This window comes from Amphiprion ocellaris, chromosome 11, assembly GCF_022539595.1.
Source record: "Amphiprion ocellaris isolate individual 3 ecotype Okinawa chromosome 11, ASM2253959v1, whole genome shotgun sequence".
In the NCBI taxonomy this organism is placed as follows: Eukaryota; Metazoa; Chordata; class Actinopteri; family Pomacentridae; genus Amphiprion; species Amphiprion ocellaris.
In genome coordinates this window covers 24,098,350-24,125,389 of record NC_072776.1, presented here as the reverse complement: position 1 = coordinate 24,125,389, position 27,040 = coordinate 24,098,350, and the positions used below count along the sequence as shown (strand labels likewise).

General features: G+C 40.0%; 1 protein-coding gene across 1 annotated transcript in view; it reads left to right on the top strand.

Annotated features, from left to right (window-relative positions):
• pdia5 (protein disulfide isomerase family A, member 5) overlaps positions 1-27,040 on the top strand; it is a 112,137-nt gene that overhangs the window by 61,300 nt on the left and 23,797 nt on the right. Inside the window, exons 9-14 of the mRNA XM_023277997.3 lie at positions 2,150-2,241; positions 8,304-8,375; positions 13,140-13,276; positions 24,389-24,459; positions 25,135-25,298; positions 25,860-25,990. Coding sequence (XP_023133765.1) covers positions 2,150-2,241; positions 8,304-8,375; positions 13,140-13,276; positions 24,389-24,459; positions 25,135-25,298; positions 25,860-25,990 — 667 coding nt within the window. The remainder of the gene's footprint in view (positions 1-2,149; positions 2,242-8,303; positions 8,376-13,139; positions 13,277-24,388; positions 24,460-25,134; positions 25,299-25,859; positions 25,991-27,040) is intronic.

Below are 27,040 nucleotides of genomic sequence, written 5' to 3'. Positions count from 1 at the left end.
TTGGGTTCACATCGACCCACCACAGCAATTACAATAGTTCATTCAGAATTCTGGTTTAGCAGTCTGTTTTAATGATTTTATTGCTTTACAATACTGCACAGTTATATAGTCATAGACAGTATTAAATATGTCACTTGTATGGGTTTCATCTGGTACCTTCAGCCACGATTAAGGGCTGAAGTCGCTCCAGCTGAAGTTTACAACATCTACACAGCGTAAATGTCAGTTTAACCTTCCCAGAAATTGTGTTCACTTCCTAACTTTCCTTTTCCTCCCATTTTCCTGGGGGGCTGTGTGGTGTCTGGGTCTGTTTTTAACTGCACTGGAGAGGCTCATCCGCAAAAGCAACCAGAGGCCTGTATTATTAGCCTGGGAAACAAATGCTTTGTGCTCACACAGGCTTCTCTTCATTCACCAGAGGGAGAAATAGGAAATGAATGAAAAGATAATTAGTTAAATTTGTTTCAATGTCAAGCGAGTAGTGAGTGTTTAAGCCTTTCAACTGGAAACTGTGGCGTGCGTTTCAAGCTTTCTGTTTGTGTGAGAAGCTAAGATAGATGCTTGGGAGTGTGCCTGCTATTCCAAGAGGCTAATAGTGCAGCTTAGAAGTGAATACTGAATTGGTTATCAGCCAAGTTGTATAACACATGTCTCGCCTCAGTATCATGCACACAGGAAGGCGTAAAGGTCTCATCAGGCTGCAATAGCTGGAGACAAGTTTTATAAACACATCATTGCCGTTTTTTTAGGTTTACTGTGTTATCTCTCAATACCAGTGTCGGCGCATAATGCACAGCAGAGATCCTATAGAAGAACATTGTCTTAAAATAGGTGGAGAAGGCACAGAGCCTGTTATGACTCATGGACCTTCTTCCAGCTATTTTTGTCATGAACGGTGTGGTGTGTTGTGAATTATTTGCTCGGGGAACTTGGAAAGTTGTTGGATTTGTATCAAAGACATTTTTGTATTGGTGGAATGCTTTCACACATTCATCATTTATTGCCAACAAACAGAACAACGGTGCAGGTATTGAACCTCTGACTGCTAACTGAGTTAAGGTTGCTCGTATAAACTGTGTCAAGGGGCTGATTCTTACTCAGGAGATCGCTTCTTTTTGAAAAAACCAATATTGTCTCATATTTCCACATACAGAGATGTTCCAGCATTTCAAACTTTCTACTTATCTGTCCTCTCATAGTCCAATCCGTTGCTCTGCATTGGATTAGATGTGAAAAGTTTATTGTTTTTCACGTCAAAATTGCAATTTGAAGTAATGCAATTAGCAATTGGTTGTAATTTAGGACATACCTTGTGCAACACGTTTGACCCAGAGTTAGATTTTTTTTGTGATTAATATTACTTTATTGAACTTGATTGCAGAATGTTTAGTTTTTCAGTGCTTCCTCTTAGCTATGGATGACCTATGGTTATTTACAGAAAGATCCTGTTAGTATTTATTATTATTACTTTATTTATAGAATATTGCCTTTGCGATAATTGCTCAGTCTTATATGCTCTTTACAAAATGTAATACATACAAATTAGAAGCAATTTATGTCTTTTAGTTCTCATCTTTCCACTAGAATATAGAGCAGTTAATATGTTGATGGTATCACAAGTTAAGCACATGTTTTAAATCATAACAGAGTGTTGAAATAATATTTGATATCTGTCAGTAAACTCAGGAATATGTAAATGCACACATCTTATATGTTGTAGCTGGCACGCAAGTTAATATGCTAATGTTTCTAAAAACTACTCTAAAAAAATCTAAAAAAGTTCGAACACAGCCAATAAGAAATGTTTTTTGTGATTTATTTGTTTTTTAATCTGATGTTAGCCTATTTCAATATGACTAAGTCAAATGTCTTAATTATTTAAGCCAAAATTTAAACTGAAAAGTTGCTAACATAAAGTTAATCCAGCCCCCCTAATCAACATTCATACGTTTTACCTGACATGATACCTAGTTTCACAGTGCAGAGTCCTTTCATACTTGGATTCATCCATCTTTTTTTTCTGGATCCCTCTGATGGTGTCTAACCTGTATGTGATGTTTGATGTCCTTTCTCTTCCTTGTCTGCCTGCCTTCACTTCACTCCCTGATGACCTACGTCTCATTTTCTCTTTTATTTCATTTTTTTTCAGGTTCTGGCAGGGATGAATGTGCACCCAGCAGAGTTTGATGGCCTCAAGCAGGAGTTCAACGTCAAAGGCTACCCAACCTTCTGCTACTTTGAGTGAGTCAAGTCCTCTCATCCGTCTCACTTTAGGCTCAGCCCACACTTCCAAGGCTCAGAACATCAGAGTAGGGCCACTTCAAATGGACGTCTGGGCCTCTTAAACACCAACAGACATGATGGCAGCAGAGTTGCAGCTTGCTAAGGTGGCCCTGAAGGTTTAGAGTTGCTTCTACCTGGTGTAAAGGAGAAAGTTTTTTCGGCAAACTTTGGGATGATCTGCTATTCTCTTTGAAATATGTTAACTCACAGAAGGGGGTCAAGGATGTTGGTGCAGTTAAGTGCCACTGTCAGGCAACAAGAAAAACAAACGGCTGGTGCTATATGATTACCAATGAAGGGGAGCTGAAATGATTAGTCAGGTAACTGATTAGTTGATGGATACAAAAAGATCCTATTTCTTTATTACTGATTTCTCATTCAAGTCATCGTTCAGACCAAAATACCTAACATGCCTCTGTTCCTGCTTCTCAGTTTTGAGGATTTACTGGTTTTCTTTCTCTCACCAAAGAATGAACTGAACACCTTTATACCTTATTTCCGCATAGCTCAATGTATGTTTGTGAGTCTACAGAAAGGCCATTAATTCCTATGGGACCCTCAAAGATCACAGATGTGTTTGTGAAGCTTCTCCTTTCGTTTTTTTGGTTTTTTTTTGGGAGGGGTGGTTTCGAGAATACATCAAAAACTCCAAACTTTTGCCATGGGTTTTCAAGAGACCACACTGTGTGACAGGAAAGAACGAATGAGCTAACAAAATATTCCGTTTCTTGACATATGTTCACAGTCAAATTGTGTAAATGTAAGATTAAAATGAAATTGGTTTAACACATGCCAGCCATTAGAGTCAGTTTTATTGTCAAGTAGATTTTCACATAGAAGGAGTTTGACTTAATGTTTTGCAAGTGGTGCAAGTCAAATGGTAAATCCAAGGCGCTATAAAAGTAATTAAAGTACTGGAAATATTTACAAAAAGTAATGAAATTATTTACAGAGTGTGTGAATAATGGGTTATATGTCTTGTAACAAAATAATTCATGAAACTGGCTCTATATCTGGCATGACAAGCTACTCATTTATTTTTCACCATGCATCATTGGACCATTATTTGTTGCAGTAATGCTCCATGTGCATATTCTATTAAATAAACACTAAAAAGCAAAACAAAAACAATGAAATTAGCCTCTCTGCCATGGCTGCAGTGTAGTTCCCATCCTACCATTAAGAAATGCATTTCCTTAGGTTGAACGCTAGACGTAATTTGAACATTATGTGGAATTACGAACACCAATCTATGCTCTGTGGAAAAGAGGCGTCAGGCTTTGGATTCTTGGTCAAACAAATGAGCTATTTGGACTTGGCTGATTTTGTTGGTATTCAAGATCTCCTGTTGTGAAAATTAAGTGGTTTTTTTTCGTTATTAATACATTCCAGTGCAGTTTTTTATATGCTAAATCACGGCACATAATCATCACATGTGCCAATGACAGTCTCCAAAACACAGATTTAGACACATCAAGGCATCATATGTAACCAAAAAAGAAACAGAACAAATGACAGTCATGTCAACTAGGGGGTACAGTTCACCATTGTGCAGTGCAGAGTAGTCTTGCAGTGTTTGAACAGGGTCACTGGTGGGCTGGTGTGCTCGAGCTGTTTAGAAGTGGGGTTGGATCAAAAGGTAGAGACTTCATATTCATAGATCGGCGCATTCTAGGCAAAGCAATGGTGTAAACTTACATCTAATCCATTTTAAGGCAGGAAAATAATACTTTCATTTGGAAAAAAAAAGCTTGAATATGCATCTTTGAATTGATAAACAGATATGAGTTAGCAGAGGTTAAATCAAAAACCGAAGTGGTACTTCAATTCATACTCAAAGATTGTTGTAACTATGTATGGGATTTATGGAGGACTGGAGATTTTGACAGAAAAATACACTGTTCAAACAAAGCAAGAAGGCTGCATTGGCAGAATGTGTTGCCTCAGGTACTAATGATCCAGGAACTCTAGTTTATATATAGAAGATGATATCTGAGTTTGAAGGCTCATTAGGCACTTATAACTGCGTAAGGGTTCAAAGTATTAGGAGACAGGATTGCAAAACAGAAAGTTTTCATAGCAAAGTTGATTCCATTTTTTGTAACAACATCAGGAACATTTCTTTGATCAGCTTTCATTGTCTGATATATCTAATCTGGATGGATGTGATGGCATTAGTGGCATTTTTGCTGGACAACCTTACTTTAGAGCTTGTTCAAAAGCCACAGACTCATGAAATTCGTCGAGTGGGTAAATTTTCGCACACAATGTTGTTGCCTATGTAAAGACTGTCTTAAGGCACAAAAAAAAGTATTTTTAATTATTAACACGCTTGGCTAAGTAAAGGCTTTTAATATACTTTCCCAAAGGTCTGTCATCTTCAAAAGCACCGTAAGGCCACATGTGACATTGATTTAGCGCTTTGCCTCTGCATTTCTTTTTAGTGCCGGGAAGAATTTTAATGCTGTTCATAATAATAATAGTAATAGCTTGCATTTATGTAGCACATTTTAAGCCACCCAAGGATGCTTTACCTGTTTAAGAATAAAAAAATATCTATCAGTGTATGTCAGGTAGGCAGCAAGACCTTGGTGAACAGGTGGACTTTAAGGGAGTTTTCTTCAGGTCACAGTAGAAGTAGCTTTGTGAATTTCTGCCAGGAGAGACTTTGAAATGGCTGGGGGGTTGCAACACTGAAAGCTGTGTGTGGAGGTGATTTCACAATCAAGCATAGGGATAGATAAGATTTGATAGATATTGAAGAGCAAGGACATGGAAGGATTCTAAGTGAGGAGGATGATTTTGCTTGAGATACAGAACCTGATCAGGAGCCAGTAAAGGTGGATGAGGGTGGAGGTGGTGTGTTGCAAGAGTTTGGTGCAGGTGAGAACCGTGGCAGCTGAGTTCTGCACATCCTGGAGCCTGTCCATGGCTTTGCTAGGTGGGACTTCATTGCAGTCGTCCAGACGTGAGGTGATGGGGATGTAAGTGATGATCAAGCCTGATAATTTCAGTTTACTGTTCGTCCCTAACGTCGAAATATGCATAAAAACTCACGCATGCAAACACTCCCAGCTTGTAGCCACAAACACAGTCGAGGCTGAGAGTGTGACTGATTGTGTTTGTTAATGCAGACCCCCCTCCACGCTGGAGCGTCTCTGCGCTGTCCTCATATTTACAGTGCTGTTAAGTGCTTGTGCTCTGTAGCTTCCGCTCTGTTCTCTGCTTCTTTTTGTTGTTGTTTTTCTTGTTCTGTAGCAGTAATGGAGACACAGATATAAAAATGAGAGAGAGAAAAAGGGATATAACATGCAGCAAGGAGTCAAACCATGGGCATTACGGTTTTGTGGTATGCACCCTAACCACTAGGCTGCTGAATTGCCACTGTGCTCTGCATCTTATTTCTCCTTCACTCGCTTTATCAATCCCCATTTCCACATTAAACACTCTCTCATTTCAGCCTGGCCTTTTAATTAGACTGGGACTGATTAAGTGCCTCTGTGGTTAGTGTGTGTGCGCTCTTGCCCTCTTCCTGTACGTGTGCACTTCTTTCTTGTTTGTGTGTGTATTGTGTATGTGCCAGTACATGTGCATGCCTGTGCACTGTGTGCAGCTGAGCCGGAGCCAGTCCGTTAGCTGGGAGTGCATTAGCGTCAGCGCAAGGCTAGCTAACGACCATCTAAGCCCATTGGCTTCAGTAATGACCCCCTCACTGATAAACAGCAGCTAATCACTGCAGGGTAAATCAGCATCAACACTGTCGGAGTTGTCTCGCCATTGCACCCGCTGTAGGACCAAGTTTTCAAGGTCTTTTTATGTTTTCATTCCTGCAGATTAAAAAAGCTTTATGACCCAACAATACAGCACACCTCAAGTTTCTATCAAAACAACAAGCAAAACTGAAACTATTTCAGCCTCTTTGTCCTTGCTGTGTCCTTAACTAAGAAAAACACAGACGACTGTCAGCTAAATGACATTTATTTAAATTTTTTTCAACGTGATTCTACAAAGTTTCGGTGTACTTTATAGCAGCAGTGATAAAGCAAGCGAATCTAGACTTGGTCATAAATCTCACTGATTGAATTCCAACCAGCCACTCTCGGCTGCAGAAGTCAGTTCACTTAAGATGCAAGTAAGCTCCAAATCCAGTGTGTGTGATCATGTATCACCTTTAATAGTGGCCACTCTGTATCTCTGGAGCTGTTACTGCGGTCGTCACCACGCTCTGTGTTTGCAGAATCACACTGCCCACAGCCAGTAACTACTGACACTGATCCTTCAGCACTGGACTAAGACACCATGTCCACTTTCCAGCCTTCACTTAGTCACAGTGAATGAAGTAGATAAACTCATTCCTACGAGGAAAATCTGCTTAAGTTTTGAATCTTTTCAGACTGTGGAGCTGGGGAAATGCTCCTAGCTCATTCCAAATGCATTACAACAGGTCACTCACATTCCCTATATGCACTTAAGCTTAACATATAAAATACAAGACAGAGGAAAGGGTATAAATAATTGTCAAACTTTTGGTCAAAGCCTTTTCCAGATTTATAAAATATTTTCTTTTGGCTTTGAGCTGTTGTTTCTGAGAGGTCTGACCCAGCTGTTTTTTAAAGGAACTGGACTATGTTAGGTTTGTTCTGAATTGCTGAAGAATTTATCTTTTTGTTCCTTACACATGACCTGCATTACTGGGTTTCTGCAGTGTCAATACTGTAGGAATATCAAACCTCACCACTTTTGAGTACAGAGATGTGTCCTCAGCATCACATTAAAAAAATTATTGTTAATTAAAAATTGTTGAGAATTCAAAGTTGTGCTTACAAAGCTTACTTATGAATATTTTGACCAGATATGTTGTGATTTAAGTAAACTATTTAATTTGCAAAGCAAAATAACACGTATCTAGAAACCATAAATCACTCCAGAAACATTTTTTCTTCCTTTAATTCCCTGCCCTGTTGAATGTATATTCAGACTGATGGGATTTTTTGGGGCCAATGCCAAATATTAGTAATTAAGGATGCCAGTATACATCAACATTTAGAATAACAACATTTAGAATAACAGCATTTAACACAAATTTGCTTTAAAAAACAAAAGTATTTTATATAGCAGACAGTAAACATGTATTTCTGAATTAAAATTGGACATTTTGATATGGGTTTTGGAGCCAGACTCGAGTGATCATTAGAGGAACTGCAGTTTTTGGCGCTTCTACATTGGTTTCTTTTTTTTTTTTTGGCCCCAGAGGTTGCTGCTTGATTGGTCCTGATGTTCAGTATTCTTTCATTTTAAAACAAGAAACCTATGTGAATATATTATTTTGTAAGCTGATTTCATGTTGAAATTTACTGTTCCATTAACTCAAAATCTTATTTGATAGTAGTGTAACATACTGAACATACAGTATTAAATATTGCAAAAGTATTGAGCTTTAGGGATGGCTTGAGAAATGTTGGTGAAGATGTTGATGATTAATCATTAACTGATTACATGCCGTTCAAAATGTGACCAGTTAGAAAAATGTTAACCAATAAGGCAGAATGTAAAATGAAGAAACTGTCTAGTAGATTAGTCGTAGTATCTGGTTACACTACCACGTGGAGCCTTCAATCATTTAACAATGTATTGATTTGAGGTGGTTATTCAGACTGTTGGCAGTTTCGTATTGGTGAGCTAATGAGCTAGCTCATAGACCGACACCACGAGAAAGTCTCTGATGCTTAATTCCTAACTGTCAGATCTCCCACTGGGTTTTGTGTTATTAAATAATCAGTTACTGACTAATAAGACAGGCAGTTATCTATGTATAAAATTTGAGTCCTTGATAAAAGCAAAAAAATTATTTAGACGTATAAAGTTTTGCAAATAGCATTGTTCCATTGTACATGAATGATATCATATTGGCAGTGCTTTCAAAATTGTGTGAGCAGTACCCAGCCATAATTCTATCTTTTACTGATGGGTACAGACAGTTTAGAGATCATCTTGTTCTTTTGCTTGTTTCTCATTCTTAGGAAGGGGAAGTTCCTTCACCACTATGAGAACTACGGAGCCACAGCCAAGGATATTGCAGACTGGATGAAGAAGTAAGTATACTCCTAGCCATGTCACTGTTTTTCACAGGGTGATTCTGGAACAAAATGTGTTAAAGTGGAGGCTTCAAGATGTTTGTGTCCAAAATAGTTTAAGTGAAAAATTAAGACAGAACTGGGCCTCTGAACTACATGCTTCCCACCTTAAATGTTTGGCGTCACCTTCTCCTGCTACCGTGGTCTTCATCACACCTCTTCTTGAGTCCCCTCACCCCGCCTCACCTTGCCACGATGTCATTAATCTACACCTGCTCTGTTCATGTCTCATTTTTTCCTTCTCACCTTGGCTCACTCTGTCTGCCCATAACCCCCTCTCTCTCACTGGCAGAAAAGCCACGACTGTCCACAAGGGCTGCAGCCAGAGGGCACAGAGCGAGATTTTTACAGCTATCAGGAAGCGGAGCAAGACAGGCGGAGGATGCATTCCAGCTTTTTCGCCCAGAGGCATAACAACTCCCTCCTTGGTCTTAAGCTTTTACTGCTCTACTTATTTTAATACCCAGCAGTATAATTTAAAAGAAGTTGCCTGGTTTGCTATCAGGTAGCCAAGTTGACAGAATAGTTCAAATTGAATGATAACCCTGAGTGTAATTACACCTCATATTTTAGTAAAAGAAAGTGATAAACAGGGTTTAACAAACGCACATTTCAGTTTTATATTTCACCTCCCGCTGTCTGACAAGAAACCATATAATTCCCCATCAGTGGACTGACTGTTGACCACTAAATTTAGATTGGTCTTGCACATGAATCGTTCCAAATGACAAAAACAAGGTGGATGACTGGCCTCCTGCAAGGCTCATCACATTTTCATTTTGTCATGTCAGAGTCTTTCTTTCCCCAACTGGAGACGCTGCAGATGAGGAAAAGCTGAAAAGGGTTTTTGAAGTAAACGGTGCTGAAAGGTTTTTTCAGAATAGTCCATTGTGCTCTTTCCGCACCACTTTCTACCTCTGATTTTTTATCTCGTCTCCCCCATTTATCACCCCAACTTCGCCTACCAAGTTTTGAAGAAGTTTCTCTTATGTTCTGATTCAGCTGTCTCTGTTTTTTTTCTTTATTCCCACCTCAGTTTCACTTGTTCCACCCTTTTCACCCGACTAAATCATTGCCCTTTTCTGTTTACACTGACAGGAAATTCTATACCAAAGGCAAAGAATACAGTTATTTTCACTTTTTTGCCAACAGGAGTAGCAGCATTCAGAAACTGTACTGTACTATTGAACTAGTGATACTCTTGACCAATTACCAAAAGATGTTGGACCAAAACTTGAAAAGATTGTGGCATTGCAAGGTATGATAGAGGAATTAGGCCTGGTGGACATATGGCGCTCCCTTCACCCAAAAGAAAGGGATTTCACATTCATGTCTCACGTACATGGAACATATTCAAGAATAGACTTTTGTGCTATATCAAAAAAAGATTCATTTAGAGCCATGGAAAGTAAAATTGAACCCATTACAATCTCAGACCATGCGCCAGTCACACTACGCTTATCTCTGGGTCTAAATGAACGCTTCAAATATTGGAGACTTAATGTATCTCTTCTAACTGATCATACAATATACCAAGAGTTACAGAAGGAGTTAATTGAATACATAAACTTGAATGATGTAGATGATATTTCCCCCTCAGTTTTCTGGGATGGATGCAAAGCTGTAATGCGAGGGAAGATAATAACGGTATCCTCCAGGATAAAGAAACAAAGAATGAATAAACAGGAGAAATTGAAGAGCACAATTAAAAAATTACAAAATGAACATAAGCAAACACAAGATAAAAAAAAACACTCAGTGTATTAAAAGAAACAAAGCCAAAATTAGATGAATTACGTACTTACAAGGCCGAAGGAGCACTTAGATTTGTTAATAGAAAATATTACGAAATGGGTAACAAAGCAAGTAGACTACTTGCCTTCCAACTACAAAAAACACAATCAAGTCGAATAGTGACAAAAATTAAACATCCAATAACTAACCACTTAGCAACACAACCTAAAGACATAGCTGGGGCCTTTGCAGTTTACTGTAACACTTTATATGAGAGCCAAAACCAACCTGATAGAACTGAAAAGATTAAAGAATTCGTAGAACCTCTGAACATGGTAAAATTAACTGATGAAGAGGCTGCTGATCTGGTAAAGCCCATTACAATGTCTGAAGTGAGAGAGAGTATTGGCAAATTAAAAAACAACAAATCACCTGGAATCAATGGATTCCCTGGCGAATATTACAAGACATTTATAAATGAACTAACTCCAATTCTGACAAAAACTTCCAACTACGCTTTAAACAACAAGGACCCACCTGCCTCCTGGTCGGATGCTATAATAACGGTGATTAAGAAAGAAGGAAAAGACCCAACCCTTTGTACTGGATACAGACCTATAAGTCTCCTATGTGTTGACGTAAAAATCCTAACTAGTATCCTGGCTAAACGAGTACAAAAATACATTAAACAATTGGTAAAGCCAGATCAAACAGGCTTTATTAATGGCCGCCATGGCTCAAACAACATCAGAAAGACTCTAAATTTGCAATCACTTGCTATCTTAAGAAAGGAACCATCGATGCTTCTCAGCTTAGATGCTGAAAAGGCATTGGATCGAGTTGATTGGCTATACCTGCAACAAGTACTTAAAACTATGGGCTTCGGAGATAAATTTGTCAATTGGATAATGATGTTCTATAAAACTCCAAGATCTAGAGTATGAGTTAATGGATACTGTTCAGATTTCTTCAACCCCGGCAGAGGAACAAGACAGGGCGATGGATTGAGCCCGGTTCTGTTCGTCTTGAGTATTGAGCCTTTAGCTGAATCAGTGAGACAGAGACAATATATACAGGGTATCAGAGATGAGAGCGGTTCGGAACACAAAATTGCATTATTTGCCGATGATGTGCTGTTGTACTTGCAAAATTTACAATCTTCTGCTCCAGCCCTTCTGAAGTGCCTACATGAATATGGCTATATCTCAGGATTCAAAATTAATGAGAGTAAGTCTGAAGCAATGATGTTGTCTGGAACATGGCCAACTCAACTAAACACAATAGCTTCATTTAGACAATGCTGTCATGGCTCCAGATATCTGGGGATAATCTTAGCAATAAACCCAATGCAACTTTACAAATCCAATTATAATAAACTAACAACACAAATTAAAGCAGATCTTTCAAAATGGGAGGTTTTACCTCTGTCGCTATTTGGTAGAATTGAGACAATCAAAGTGAACATTGTACTGAGGATCCTGTACTTATTTCAGTCTTTACTAGTATGGGTTCCTATGTCCACATTCACCGAGCTAGACAAAATGCTCACTAAATTCATATGGCAAAATAAGAGACCAAAAGTTAGATTGAAAGTGTTATGTTCTCCTAAGGACAGAGGTGGAGTCTCTCTTCCCAACATTAAATATTATTATTGTGCTGCTCAATTAGTTGCTATAACTCAGTGGATTAACAATGACCAGGAGGTAGGCTGGGTTATAATAGAACAGAATTCGGTAGAAGGTGTACGTTTATCAGCCTTACAATTTCTGAGTAAAAACTTCTGGAAGAAACTCAAATTGAATGTGGGACCTAGTGAGAAAAAAAATAGAAGGTACAATTAATCTGTCAAGGGCCATGTCCATTGCTGGTAATATTGAATTTCAGCCATCACTGTGGGACAGTGGATTTAAAAGATGGGAGAGCAGTGGTCTCTGCACAATTAATCAGTTATTTGAAGGAAGTAATTTAAAATCTTTTGCCCAGCTACAAAACCAGTTTCTTTTGCTTTCAAAAGACCACTATCGATATTTACAAATAAGACATTATTTGCAAATTCATGCTGAGTGGGGCAAAGTTAAAACAATAGAACATCTAACTGCAAAACTTCAACTGAAAGCAGACCTTTTCATACAAAGACGGACTCCAGTGACAAATTATTTGAAAATATGATGTACAACCCTCTGTCAAGTATTGTTTACAAAGTGTTGAATTCACCTTTGATTTGAATAAACAAGTTCAAAAGAACGAGTGATACTCTTGCTTTTGTACACTGCACATCATAGCATCTCTTGACATCTACCTGATCCTACATTAGTTATTCTAGAGTCTACTGACATGGCAGTAACTGGACACAGAGTAAGAGTTAGTATCCTTGGTGACTATATCTGAGCAGACAAAGATGTCATCTGATAAGGTCTAAGTGTTGCTTCACCCCCTGATGGACCCATATCCTGAGCTTTTTATGTATCACCCTTGTATATTAGACTGGTGACGTTCTGGTTACATGATATGTGAAGACTTCATAGCTTTCCAGCTGTGCAATTCTAGTGTTTTTAAAAGCTTTCCAGACTCATGTGGCTTCAGGACATTATTTTAAGCCACAATGTGTGATGGGAGAAAAGATTGCAAAGAGGAGAGTGATTACGTGTCTTTTTAAATGACTTATGTGCGCAGGGAGTGTGCACTTGTTTATATCTTTGTGGACTCGTTCTTGGCACTGCAGTGCTGTGCTCTGTCATCAAGGTGGAGCTGCTTCAGTCCAGATGTGTGTGTGTGTGTGTGTGTGTGTGTGTGTGTGTGTGTGTGTGTGTGTGTGTGTGTGTGTGTGTGTGTATTTGTGTGTGACATATTGGGTGGAGTGTGGGCTACAGCTGTGTCAGATTTTTTTTTCTTGTTTCCGTACAGATTACACACCAGCTGGAATGTGTCTGCTTTTTAAAATATTACTCACCTCTGCTGACCTTCCCATCTTCCTTTGTCCCGTTTCAGCCCTCAGCCCCCACAGCCGAAGATCCCCGAGTTGCCGTGGTCGGAGACGGACTCGCCAGTCTTCCACCTGACCGATGAGTCCTTTGACAGCTTCCTGGAGGAACATCCTGCAGCACTGGTCATGTTCTACGCCCCCTGTGAGTAGGACAGCACAGTGAAAAAGAGCTGGGTCTTTTATCAAACTGCAAAAAGCAATGTTTTGGATATAAGTGTAGGATTAAAGTACAAGTCTTTCAGTCATAATTTGACTTAAGAATGCTCTTGCATTTACTACAGAGAGCTCCAGAAGTGTGTTCTCTTGGTTAGAGCAAACGTGATCAATTCTGTCATCACTTGAAAGCTGTTCAGCTGTTCCGAGTTCAGTCACAAACTTTTGTCCTCTTAAGATGATACCTACTTTCTGATGCTTGCTTCTTTGATGTTTGATAAATCTTGGCTCAGGGCTACAATATTTTCAGACAATTGTATGTTTTAGACCCAGGTGTCTCCATCCTTTTTTAGGATGAGTGCTGCTTTCAAACAATAAAACAAGTTGCGAGCTACTTCTATTCCATTTATGTATGTATTTATTTATTTATTTTAACCGGGTACATATTTAGCACATTATTATATGCATGCCTTTACTAAGATATTTGACACCGCATGCTGTCGACCAGGGCCTTGTAATCTAATGTGTATTCTGAGAGGTTCTCTCTGATGTAGTCATGCAGGTGGGCATCAGTGAGACAAGTTCAGAACTTCAACTTGATAAAGTTCAAGTCAGAAAAGGCAGATTCACAAAGATATGTTGAGCCAAACAGGGTAACACATTTCATCGCTCCTGAGGAGATGTTGGGGAACTTCTTTGCATCCACAAGCTTCCAGAAATCATCAGCAGACTTGAGTGACCTCAACTGGATGTCATTTTGGAGAATGAGAATTTCCATCTCCAAATCAACAGTACTGAGAGTCACCACCTGACCCATCTGTTCAGAAATCTCAGATATGTCCACATCCATGAAGGGGTTTGAAATAAATGTGATAAGTCTATAATTTTAGTAAACAAAAGAAAAGTGGCAAATTGATTAGAGAGGAAATTTTCTAAAATCATTTATCAAAATTGTTGTTCAACAACCCCCTGAATCCTAAAACCTGCTGTCAATGTTGGAAAGTATTTTAGTAGATCGTTTTTTGAAATATTCTCAAAGATTATAGTAATTATCATAGGGGGTACACCACAATTTTTATAAAATAATCGGAGAAATTCAACTTTTGTTATTTTTATTTTACGATTTATGGCATTATAACTTTGTCATAAACTATAGATAATGGATGGAACTTTGTTATAAACTGCATAAAAGACGTGTTCGAGTTTTCTGTACTTCTTACCACGGTTGTGCTGTTTCCATAGAGGTCTAGAACATTATATTGCAATTAAAAATTAGTTCACAGTGAGGAAAAATGTTCAAGGAGTACAAGATGCTCAGAAACAGCCTGAGGTTCAGAGGGTTAACATTCAGTTGATTGAATACTGGATTATTCATCAAATCATCTCGGTGCTAGAAGAAGAGTTGTAGAATCCACTTGACAGTTCTGGACAGGGTCAGCATCGAAGACAATAAAGACTATATTTTTTGTGATTGTCAGCAATCCCGTTAAAATCGTGTGTGCGTGTGGAAATGAATCAAAATGAACCACAGTGCCCATGTTCATCATCATAATGAAGAAACATGTCATCAAGTGCAACAATATGGCTTACTGACGTGCCTTTTAGACAACAATGAAGCACAGAGGAATGAAATACAAGGCTGTAACACCCACAGTGCTTGTTAGTCGGATCAGTTCATTTTTTGGTCTTTTAATGGAACGTATTTACAATTTAAAAATGCAGCGTTTCTCTAGTCCTGCCCTTAAAAAGTCCTCTTTTCACCATCATATACATCGTAGTACACAGACAATAGTTTCAGTTGTAAAACGTGCAGCAGCGTGTCAGAGGAGCATCTCGTTCCTTCATGTTGATGAAGACACTTTTGAAGATTCTCTTGGCTTGAACTGTTATTTAGTCACACAAATAACATCACTGTTTTACCGTCGGGTTCCGCATTAACAGTCAGCTGAAAAAAGTAACCAAAGGAAGACTGGAAATGGAAAACAAACCCAGAGACGAGCTGGTTGCAGTAACTTCAGCTTTCAGTGTCACACGCTCACACTAAAGCTCATCCTCACAAAGAACACTTCATTGTTGCTATATGCTTCACATAAGCCTGCTTGTCATTTTTATTCATACACCATACTGCTGTTGTTACGCAGAACTTTGTAAATATGCCAGAGTTTGTAAGTGGATTAGATCCTCTTTTTTCCTCTTTCAAATTGCTTTACTTAAATCAACCCCTGCATGTGAAGAAACTGTCAAAAGGAGATTTTGCAAGTTGATAAATGTGACATGTAGCTGCAACACCATGCAAGTTGATTCACTACATTCTAAATCACCCTGAACCACTGTTTGGACGTAGTTCCCTCTGTACTTCACCTCTTTCTACTTTTTTCCTTCTCTCTACCTGCCTCTTTCGCCTCTCTGCTTGTTTCAGTCTCAACCCTGTAAAAATTAATGAATAAATAAGAACAGGATTATTTTTCTCTAGCTTTTCCCATAATGATGATACATTTTTTTTCAACATTGTATCACATGCTTGCTGCAGAGTGCTGGAAACGCTGCACCCCAAACACACACCGCAGCTGTTGAAGTGACTATATATATATATATATATATATATATATATATATATATATATATATATATATGTATATACATATATATACACATATATGTATGTGTGTATATATTTTGTGTGTGTGTATGTGTGTGTGTACATACATATACATACATACATACATACATACATACATACATACATACATGTGTATATAAGTGTGTCTATATATCAGACAAATCTGTTTAGAATATAAAACACCCCAGACAGAATAGATGGAGTTTTTGCAAGCACTGGCTGACACAAGCTAAAATTTTATGTGTTGTTTTTACTTCTGCACATTTAAATATGAACATGTAACATGTCAATGAGGCAGCGTATGACTTTGAATTAAGCCATGATGGAATGCATATATTATAGAGAAATACAGATTCAAACAGAGCATCATTAATGATGTCAAATAAGGTCATTCTTTAGCCCGAAAATGAGAATTGTTAGGATGGATCACTATGATTTATTGTCCTAAGTCATGCAAAATGTTGCTGAATGCTTGAGCCATGTAATGTGTTTTACCTGATGCAAGGTGGTTTAAGACATGCACTATTAGGTCTTGTACTTTATGTACAATATATTGTTTTAGTTTTCACTAATGGCCCGCAAATGTGTGTCATCTATGCACACTAGTATGTGACTGATAGTCGTATATTATGTGCTCTGTATGTAAAACATATGGTAAATGCAGCTGCTCTAACCTAAGAACAATTTTCCTAAGAGAGACTAAAGTATATTGCATCTCACATGGTTTCTGCATGTCTAACTGCGAATAATGGGCCTTATTTGATTTTTCAGTGAGAAAAAGTTGATGATACAGTTTTTTTGTCTCTTGACTCTTTCCTATGAGAATCAAATTTTTCTTCCTTGTTAACACGTGCAGATGGTGTTTTATTTTATGCTGGTGATACATCATGAGCGAAATAAGCAGTCAGTGCGTTTTTCTGAACATTTCCACCTTAAAACTGCAGCAAGCTCAGTCTCAAAAAAAGATGGACTTCTCCGGGTTTCATACATAATAACCATAAGGAACCACTTGCAGTGTACTGATTTCCCTCATTATTCTTATTCAGAATCACATACCATTTTAAATACATATGACTGAAATCTCCAATGTCACAACTTGCCATTCTGTTACATAGAGTGGATTTAGAGTATTTTGGAAGAGTTATAGGTGAGCTGGTGTGCTGAAACTGCAGCAGAGGAGTGAGTTTAAATAGAGAGGGAAACATTATAGTTCTGCATTCTAAAGGAGGCAATGATGTAGAGTTCCATCTAAGCCATTTTAACACATTAAAGGACCATTTTCATGAAAAAATATGCCTACATATCGTGGTGAATTTCTAATATGACTACCATTTTCCCTGAATTTCTACAACACCAAATAATCGTACCATATTTTAGAAAAGAAAAAATGGAACAGAGTCTGTGATCTTCAGCTCACTTATAGATTGATTCTACATCACACAGAATATTGAGATGGTCTTGAGTTCAACTGAAGTAGTCGCAGAACTTAGATAAGATTTTTTACCTGCCAAACATGCATCATCTCTCTCGTCAACGTCTGATTATCACCTGGTTCTCACAACCAGTCACATTGTGTGTGATCATCTTCACAGGCTTTTGCTTGCATTTAAACCCCATGGAATCTTTATTTCCATGACATTTTGTGATTTGAATGTTGAGGTCGGCAGAATGGCTCCTGCCAGCGAGCTCACAAAACATCTTTATCAAAGCACCTTTTCAGACTTCAGCTACTGATCATCTATTTTATGAGTCACAAAATCTAACTGACCCATATGGCCTTGTCTTTTCTTCTGCACAGATCATCAGAACTTTTGATCTCTATGATTTTCATTCAGCTAAATAATTTTAGATAGTAGCTTCTGGAAACAAAATCTTGACTCATTGAAATTTGTTGCTATTCATGTATAAAACAAACCTATGTGAAATTTCCCAAAAGGTGAAATTGTAAATTTTGTAGGTTTTACCTGCTACAAATACTCATAATTTTACTTCTATGGCACCATCTACTATAGCTCTCAAGCAAGCATAAGTTATGGCAACTGGACTAACCTCGTGTGAGTCGAAAACGTTTCACCTCTCATCCAAGAGGCTTCTTCAGTTCTGAAAGCCTGGTGGGGAGTACCAGATATTTATCCACCAGGAGGGTGGTGGCAAAAACAAGTGGACAAAGACCCGAAACCAATAGACTCGTTAGGTGTTAATGTGAGTCGTTAGCCTTTGATGGGCGGTCGTTACCCCTCCCAGCCCTCTAGGAGGGTGGTTGGGGGTCACCTGACTGCAGGTGGGACAGATGGCTGCACCTCCTTGGGAGGGCTCTAAGAACGGCGTTGTAAGTGGGAGACAAGTGGTGTCTGAGGCCCCCTCCTCTGTTCAAAGATGGCCGTTCTAGTTTGACATGAATGGCTTCTTTTACCCCTCTCTCAAACCATCTGTCCTCTCTGGCTAGAATGCGCACCTTGTGGTCATCAAAGGAGTGCCCCTTCTCCTTGAGGTGGAGGTGGACTGCTGAGTCCTGGCCTGTGGTCATGGCCCTCCTGTGTTGTGCCATGCGCTTGTGTAATGGCTGCTTAGTCTCTCCAATGTACAGGTCAGAGCATTCCTCATTGCACTGCACTGCGTACACCACATTGCTCTGTTTCTCCCTTGGAATTTTGTCCTTGGGATGGACCAGCTTTTGCCTCAGAGTGTTGCTGGGCTTGAAGTGTACTGGGATCTGGTGGGTGTTAAAGATCCTCCTGAGTTTCTCTGAAATTCCTGCCACATAGGGGATGACAATGTTGTTTCTCTTTTTGTGGTCCTCGTCTTTCTTATCCTCCCTGCGCTTTTTTTGCTGTTTTGATAAAAGCCCAGTTTGGATAGCCACAAGTTTGAAGAGCAGAGTGAATATGTTTGTGTTCCCTTCTTTTTCCATCCGCTTCTGATGGGATGTTCTGTGCTCTGTGCTTTAAGGTACGGATCACCCCCAACTTGTGTTCTAGTGGGTGGTGTGAATCAAACAGGAGGTACTGGTCTGTGTGAGTGGGTTTTCTGTAGACCCCAATGTTGAGTTCCCCATTGGTTTCAATGCGTACCACGCAATCTAGAAACGCCAGACAGTTGTCTTGGACATCCTCTCTTGTGAACTTGATGTTTTTATCCACCGAGTTGAGGTGTTCTGTGAAAGGTTCGACCTCACCCTTCCTGATGGTGACCCATGTGTCATCCACATATCTGAACCAGTGCCTCGGGGAGTGGCCACTGAATGTTCTCAGTGCCACAATCTCCATTTCTTCCATGTACAGGTTAGCTACAATGGGGATACAGGGGATCCCATGGCACAGCCGTGTTTTTGCCTGTAGAAACCGTTGTTGTACTGGAAATAAGTGGTGCTGAGGCAAAGGTTAAGGAGGTCACACACCTGTTCGGGGGAGAGGTTGGTCCTCTCAGACAGAGAGTTGTCAAGCAGCAGTTTTCTCTTTACTGTCTGTATTGCATCTCCAGTGGGAATGCAAGTAAAAAGCGAAGTCACGTCATATGAAACCATAGTTTCCTCAGGGTCTAAGCCACCACCCTCCTGGTGGATAAATATCTGGTACTCCCCACCAGGCTTTCAGAACTGAAGAAGCCTCTTGGATGAGAGGTGAAACGTTTTCGACTCACACGAGGTTAGTCCAGTTGCCATAACTTATGCTTGCTTGAGACTTATCATGACCTGGATGACTGAGAACATCCACAGATTCATCTACTATAGCATTAGCAGACATTACACTTCACTGAGCAAACTTGTAAAGATTTTATTGTCATTAGTCAGTGATGTTTTGTAGAGAGAAAAACATGACTGAACAACATGGGATAAAATTTTTGTCAGCATTTTATCCTGAATGTGCAGAAAAATGTTAGCATCATCTCTTTGAACAATGCAGCAAACAGACTAGTCCTCGCTCGCTTGACGTGGTGTCACAGCTTCACAGATGCTTGTGCTGCACTCGACTCACCCTACGGACAGATGCTCAAATCAAGGGCATTCAGCTGAAACAAGCTGCATCAAACATTTCCAGCTCACACACACACACACACACACACACACACACACACACACACACACACACACACACACACACACACACACACACACACACACACACACACACACACACACACACACACACACACACACACACAAATATCTGCGCACCAGTGACACATACTTCACACCATGACAAAACATTTATTGCACACAATTGCACTGCATATCTCTCTCTACACACACACACACACACACACACACACACACACACACACACACACCGATGCCTAGCCTTGCTGCTTCAGTGCAGTTTCTTAATGGCTCTGCTGTCAGAGTGAGATTAATGGTCTCCCAACAGCCACCATCAGCTTGCATTTCTGTCCACCTCTCAGCGTTGCCGTTCTCGCCGTCCTCTGAGCAGCACACAGCAGGGGGAGTTTTGCATACAATTCCTTACAGTGGCAAAACCTCCAACTGAACGCTCAGTTTCTAAAAGTGAGCCTGATGGCGTCCAAGAAAGTTCTTCTGACCTGTGTTGTTTGAAGAAAACAATACAACGTGGACAGCAGAGTTGGTCCACCAGAAATGGCCTTAAATGATGCGATAATGCTTGATCCCGACAAATTTGTGCTTCGGCTGGTGCATCAGGGCGTCATTTGACCTGCTTTTTAAATCTCCTCTGACTGGCCACTTTGCAACTAGCCACAGGCTCACTTTGCAGCTGCAGTGGACACAGACAAGATGGCCTTACAGCATCCTAACAGCTAACATTTGCTGAAAAGCGTAGGCAACTCACCTTTTCCCTTTTAAGTGTAAATCAATTTTTATTACATCTACAGTGGGCTGTAGCCAGTTTGCTCATTCTTTTCACACTGAGCTCTTCTCCCCCACAGTCAGTCTGAGTCAGCAATAGATCAGTGTTTTCCAGTAAGTCCCCTTCCCCCCCTCCATTCATACTGACCAGGCCTCTACAGACCACGTGTTTCAAATGCGGAGCAGGACTGATGCAGAGCACAGGACGGACATTTGGTTTCTCTCTCCTACTCATCACTTTGATGGGTCATACAAAGTCCTTTTAGTCACTGCTCCTCTGGTAAGCCTCAAAATCTGCGTGATCACACACTACAGTGACTCAGTTGAAAGAGAGGTAGCTTTTCTTTCCCATAAGGCATATTGCTCTTGACTCTTGATTTATAGCCAGCATCAGCGCTGCATTGTATATTGAAGAAAGGACTTCCTGAACTGTTATGACAAGGGCAATTTACCAGGTTTGGAAAAGTACCAAGTTTGTTTCATGCATCTGTGCACAACAGCGCTGTTAGCACATCCGCACACTGCTCATCCCTGATCAAACAGCATATTCATCACATCTTCAGACAAAACATCTTGTACGTTGTGTGAGACAAATATGGTGTTATGTATTTTTAAAGTCTTTTTATATCCAAAAATATAATGTTTGCTCGTCGCTCACTGCTCACGAAATATTAAATACACCCCCTGCCCCCAACATGGGGTTTATTCATGATGCTCAGAGATGGAACAAATTTGTTGAAAACAAATGTTGCAAAAATGTGAACACACAGACAGTTGTAAAGACCAAAAATGGTGCCTTGCTTTTTATTGAAAGAGGCCATTAAAAACAGAAGTACAGTGTTCAGCTGATGGTGAAATACTGGTATTCATTCTTTTTAAATTTTTGCCCTTAATTTGAGAAAACCCCAACTTTATCACGAGCTATATGTCTTAAAAATATATATAAGTAAATGAATGTTTGTGTGTATATACACTACCATTCAAAAGTTTGGGGTCACCCAGACAATTTCATGTTTTCCATGAAAACTCACACTTTTATTCATGTACTAGCATAATTGCACAAGGGTTTTCTAATCTTCAATTAGCCTTTCAACACCATTAGCTAACACAATGTACCATTAGAACACAGGAGTGATGGTTGCTGGAAATGTTCCTCTGTACCCCTATGGAGATATTCCATAAAAACTCAGCTGTTTCCAGCTAGAATAGTCATTTACCAGATTAACAATGTCTAGATTATATTTCTGATGAATTCAATGTTATCTTCATCGAAAAAAAAATATTTTCTTTCAAAAATAAGGACATTTCTAAGTGACCCCAAACTTTTGAACAGTAGTGTACAATGCCTCTAAAAAGTGTTCACATGCATTCAGAGTTTCCCTTTTTTAATTTGCTTTCAGTGCTTAATCATGTTCAAATAATTTAGGCTTTTTTTCTACCGACTTTACAAAAAGTACCTCTTCACATCAAGGTTAAAACGGATTTCTACAAAAGTATGGTAAATTAACTAAATATGTAAAAGATGTGAAATAAGTGATTGTGGAAGTATTCACGTCCTTCAGGTCAGTGTTTAGTAAATGAACATCTGGCCACAATTTTACATCATTCTTCTTCGCATAACTGCTGAAGCTCTGTCAGGTTACAGGGATCATGAGTAAACAGCCACAAACTCTCATGTATTGAGCTCTGGACTCGGCCACTGCAGAACATTCAACTTGTCTTTAAACCATTTTTGAATATCTTTGGCTGTATGCTTTGGGTTGTTGTCTTGCTGGGGACAAAAAAGTCTTCCAACAAGTTGCAGTGCTCTTGCAGACTGTTGTACTTTTCTGCATTTACTTTACCTTCTATATTTACAAGCCTTTCAGGGCCTGCTGTCGAGAAGCGTCTCGACATCATGATGCTGCCACCACCATGCTTCACTGTGGGGATGGTGTTTTTGTGATGATATGCAGTGTTTGGTGTCTCTTCTGATTACCCAAAAACTCAAATCTTGTCTCATCAGACCAGAGAACCTTCTTTCACTTGACTTTAGAGTCTACCACAGGTCTTCTGGTGAACTTGAGCTGAGATTTAACTTCTTCAACAGTGGTTTTGTCTTTACCGCTCTCCCATCAAGTATTGCCTGGTGAAGAACAGACAACACCTGCTTGATGCACAGTCTCTTGTAACTCCTTCAGGAGTCATAGGTGTCTCGGTGGCCTCCCTCACTGGTATCTTCTTGCACTGACCCTCAGTTTTTGAGACGCTAGAGCCAGCTTTATACATGTGCCATATTACTTCCATTTCTTAATAATTAATTAATTAATTGTACTCCAAAACGGGAAATCATCTTGCATATGTCCCCAGACTCATGATTTTCAATAACCTTTTCGAAGACTCCCTTGGAGTTTGACTTTGTTTTCGTAGTGTAGTTTACCCAGGAGTACTGATTCACCAGTGACTGGAACTTCCAGATACAGCTCTTTATTGTACAATCACTTAAGACGCATTCACTTCACTCAGATTAACTCTATTTCACAAATTTTGTGACTTTTACCACCACTTCCCTGCACCTGTGTTGAATTAGGTGAGTTGCTTAAAAGGAGGGGATGCTTATTCATTCACTTGTCTTAGATTTTATATTTTTAATTAATTGACAGTACTTTCCAGAAATCTGTTTTCACTTTAGCATAAGTCTGTTTTTGTAAATTCCTGTCAGAACAACCAAACTTTATATATATTTTAGGTATACGTATATGCCAGCTGTACACACAACTTCTTTTTATCTTTCATTGCAGTACTTATCCCACAGTCACTCGCACGGAGCTCTGAGTCTTACTCAGTTTGTCAGCAACATGCTTACTCAGACACAAACATACACCCATGCCTGAGTGCAACATGTAGTAAATAATCAGACATGACTTACCTCTCCTTGTAAACATGAGAGACTCTTGCTGTCTCATTTACTGTTTCACCCTCAGCATGCCAGCAATAAACCCTCTGACAAACCAGGGTGAAGCAGCAAGACACCAGAGAATTACAGCTGTTGACACATTGATTCAACGCGACAGCTCTGAGGATGTAATACTGTGCAAAAATTTCACTATTAAACCTCCTAGCGTTGGCTCTATAGAAGTCGGCTCTTCAAGAATATATGATTATTTCTTAGCATGTGTGTTTTGCAAGACAGAGATAATTCTGAATCAAAAAATCTCTTACTGGTGTGAGCATTTTACATAATAGGCTTGCTGGAGCTGGCTGATACTAACTTTTTACAGATTCACAGGTTTTGATTTGTTAGTTCAACTGAATTAAAGTACATACAATACACATTTTATACAGAACATTTTTAATTAAGTTTTGCTCCCATTTGTTGTGTTTTTATTTGTAGTTTATGTAATGAACTCAGTTTGAACTTTAAAATGTAAATTGATCCTTATATAGGTTTACATTTAGTTGCCATGTTTTCTGTAGGAAATCCTGCCTCAATGCATATCTATGTTCCAACATTTAATACAAAATTCTGGGGGATTACTACCAAAAGTGTTTGTTTAGTTCTGAGCTGAAAAACTGACAGATATGTTGTTGTGAAATATTTTTTACTCTCCAGCGCCAATATTTATATCAGCCTCAGAAGTGCATCATCGGTCAGGCTCTAATGTGCGATTTGTATTCTTTAGGGTGCGGCCACTGCAAGAAAATGAAGCCAGAGTATGATGAAGCTGCTGAAATACTCAACAAGGGCGCAGATGTAAGTTTCACAACCTTTGCTTGTGCTTACATGTGTACGGGATGCATGTCTCTGTGTTTCCTATCACACTCTAATGAACACTCACAATTACACTAGTGGTGCCTCATTAGCAGATCCTAATAATCCTACTCTTGGCCTGAAGGCTGTTGGCCGTTGCCGCTGAAATGCCGGTCAGTCTTTCCAGCAGCCCAGCTCTCGATATGTTTCTGATTAGTCGGGTGTGCTCCTCACCAATCTGTCCTCTGTGGTAATCTAACACTTCTCAGCCAGGGGCAGGGTCTATAAAACTCCAGCCTGGTGACTGTCACAATTATCTCATCCATGAACGTCCCTCGGCCCGATGCTTGGACCTTGTTCTTGTGGCTTTCTGCCCGATGCTGGAGGTCAATGGGAAGAGCCTGGCCATTATCTAATATGGATGGACAGGAGCCACTCTCACCCTGAGCTCTTAAGACCTAGCATATAATTTGTTTTTCTTCTCTTTGCTCCTCTAATACTGTTACTGATGCACTGCTTTTATATACACAAACGGTGCTTATTTGCTTCTAAAGTAGTCGGTGTCATGTATCAGATTCTTCTCAGGAACCTTTAATGATCTAATTGGAGAGATCCCTCTGTAGCTATTATTTTACTGAAGTCCTGTGTGACTTAAAGTTTGCTAATATTTCTCGGCAGAGTCCCGGCGTGTTGGCAGCAGTGGATGCCACAGTGCACAAATCTGTGGGGGATCGCTTCAAGATCTCCGGTTTCCCAACTGTTAAGTATTTTGAGAAGGGCGAGGAGAAGTACACACTGCCACAGCTCCGAAGCAAAGAGAAGATCATCGAGTTCATGCACAAGTGAGTCACTCACCTACAAAGGCAGCTCAATCTGTGCTTTACAACAAACCGTTCGTGTGCAAGGTTAACATATTAACACAGGCTCAAGTCCTGACCTTCCACATTTCAGCTGCGCTCTTTTTTGTCCTGCAACCAACTGTCCTCAGTTGTTATATTTGAAAACAGTTTAGTGAAGCAGTGATTAGCTGCAGCACTGTTTCTCAAGATTTCCTCCCACTATAGTAGAGTAATCTTTGGAAACAGTAACTGGGAAAAGTAATGGACCTGCAATGACATCACTCTAGCTGTGGCAATTACAGGCTCTATAAATGCATCGTCTGCGATCAGAGGTCAACGGACATAATTTTTTAGTAGGCTGACATCAAGTCTCACTCAGTGAGAGTACGATTATATCATAGTAGTCACATGTTACTCTTGTTTCTCTTTTGAAAAAAGGTATGTAAATGCTATATATGCCTACTCTATACCTCTATTTATGCCACTTTTAGTACAATTAATGTAAAGCAATGCTTTACCTCCTTGTATTGTACATAATAGTTTTGCTCTGTTTCTCGTCTGCAGTCCTCAGGCACCTCCTCCACCAGAGCAGTCTTGGGAGGACAAGCCCTCAAGTGTCAGCCATCTTGGATCAGAGGACTTCCGAGAGGCTCTGAAAAAGAAGAAACATGCTCTGGTGATGTTCTACGCTCCGTGTAAGAACCTCCAATAATCTATATGCACTCTACTTAACCCCTGTTCACAGAACGGTTTGAAAAGTACTCCACTATTACAAAGGTCCGCTCCTGAAGGGCTCGTTTGTAATTGGCAGCTTTTACAAACAGCTGAATTTCATATGCTTGACTGTTTTGATCAAAATGCTGTGTGCGAAGTTCTTGCAACCGAGGGTGATCACAGCTCCACTCTGTTGGATTTGGTGTGATCATATCCTGGATTTAAATCAGTGTGCACAAGTAACTCTGAATGTCTTGCCAAGCTCCTTGTTGCACAGTATATACACCCCACCCAAGCCACAGGGAGAGTGAGGAATGATTCATATCGCTGAGAATAGATTTAACATGTTAAAAAAGAACAAATCACTTTTGCACTTCTTCTAGAAAGGGCGTCATAGTTCAGACCAGAGAAATAGCAGAATTGACCAAAAATGTCCTAAGAAATTGTTATGGTGCAAGGGGGATTTGAACCCAAAGTGAGAGCGGCACAGAGCAGACTGAAACCAAACAGACAAATAACAAACTAACAAATATGCCAACTTAGGCCAGAACTCACAGCGGGTGAGGGAGGGGGGAAGGCAGGGTCCCAGGGGCGGCGGTCGAGGAGGAGGCGCGCCGGAACTCCCAGCAGCTGGCGGAGCGCGGCGGCCAGGAATGACGCCTGGTCCTCTTCAGGGAGCAGGTAGACCAGAGAAGGGGGGCAGGCAGACTCCTGGAATCCGGCGGCCTGGAGGGCCCGCGCTCTCGCCGCAGGACATGCAGCAGCGTGTGGCAGCAGACCCTGGGGAGGGCCGAGAACGGAGCTGGTCCGAGGGGGGAGTCCATGTCCTCTTCAGGAGGACGGCTTGCAAGACCTCAAACCGCAGGCTTGCTGGGGGGATACAAGTCCTCTTCTGGAGGACCTCTGGTGGGGTCGGCAGGTTGTTCTGGTGTCTACAGTCACACTGCGTCTCAGAGACTGGAAACAACAAGGATGAGCCCATACCACATGCCGTGTGGGGCCAGTCTATATAGCGAGATGATTGGATGAGC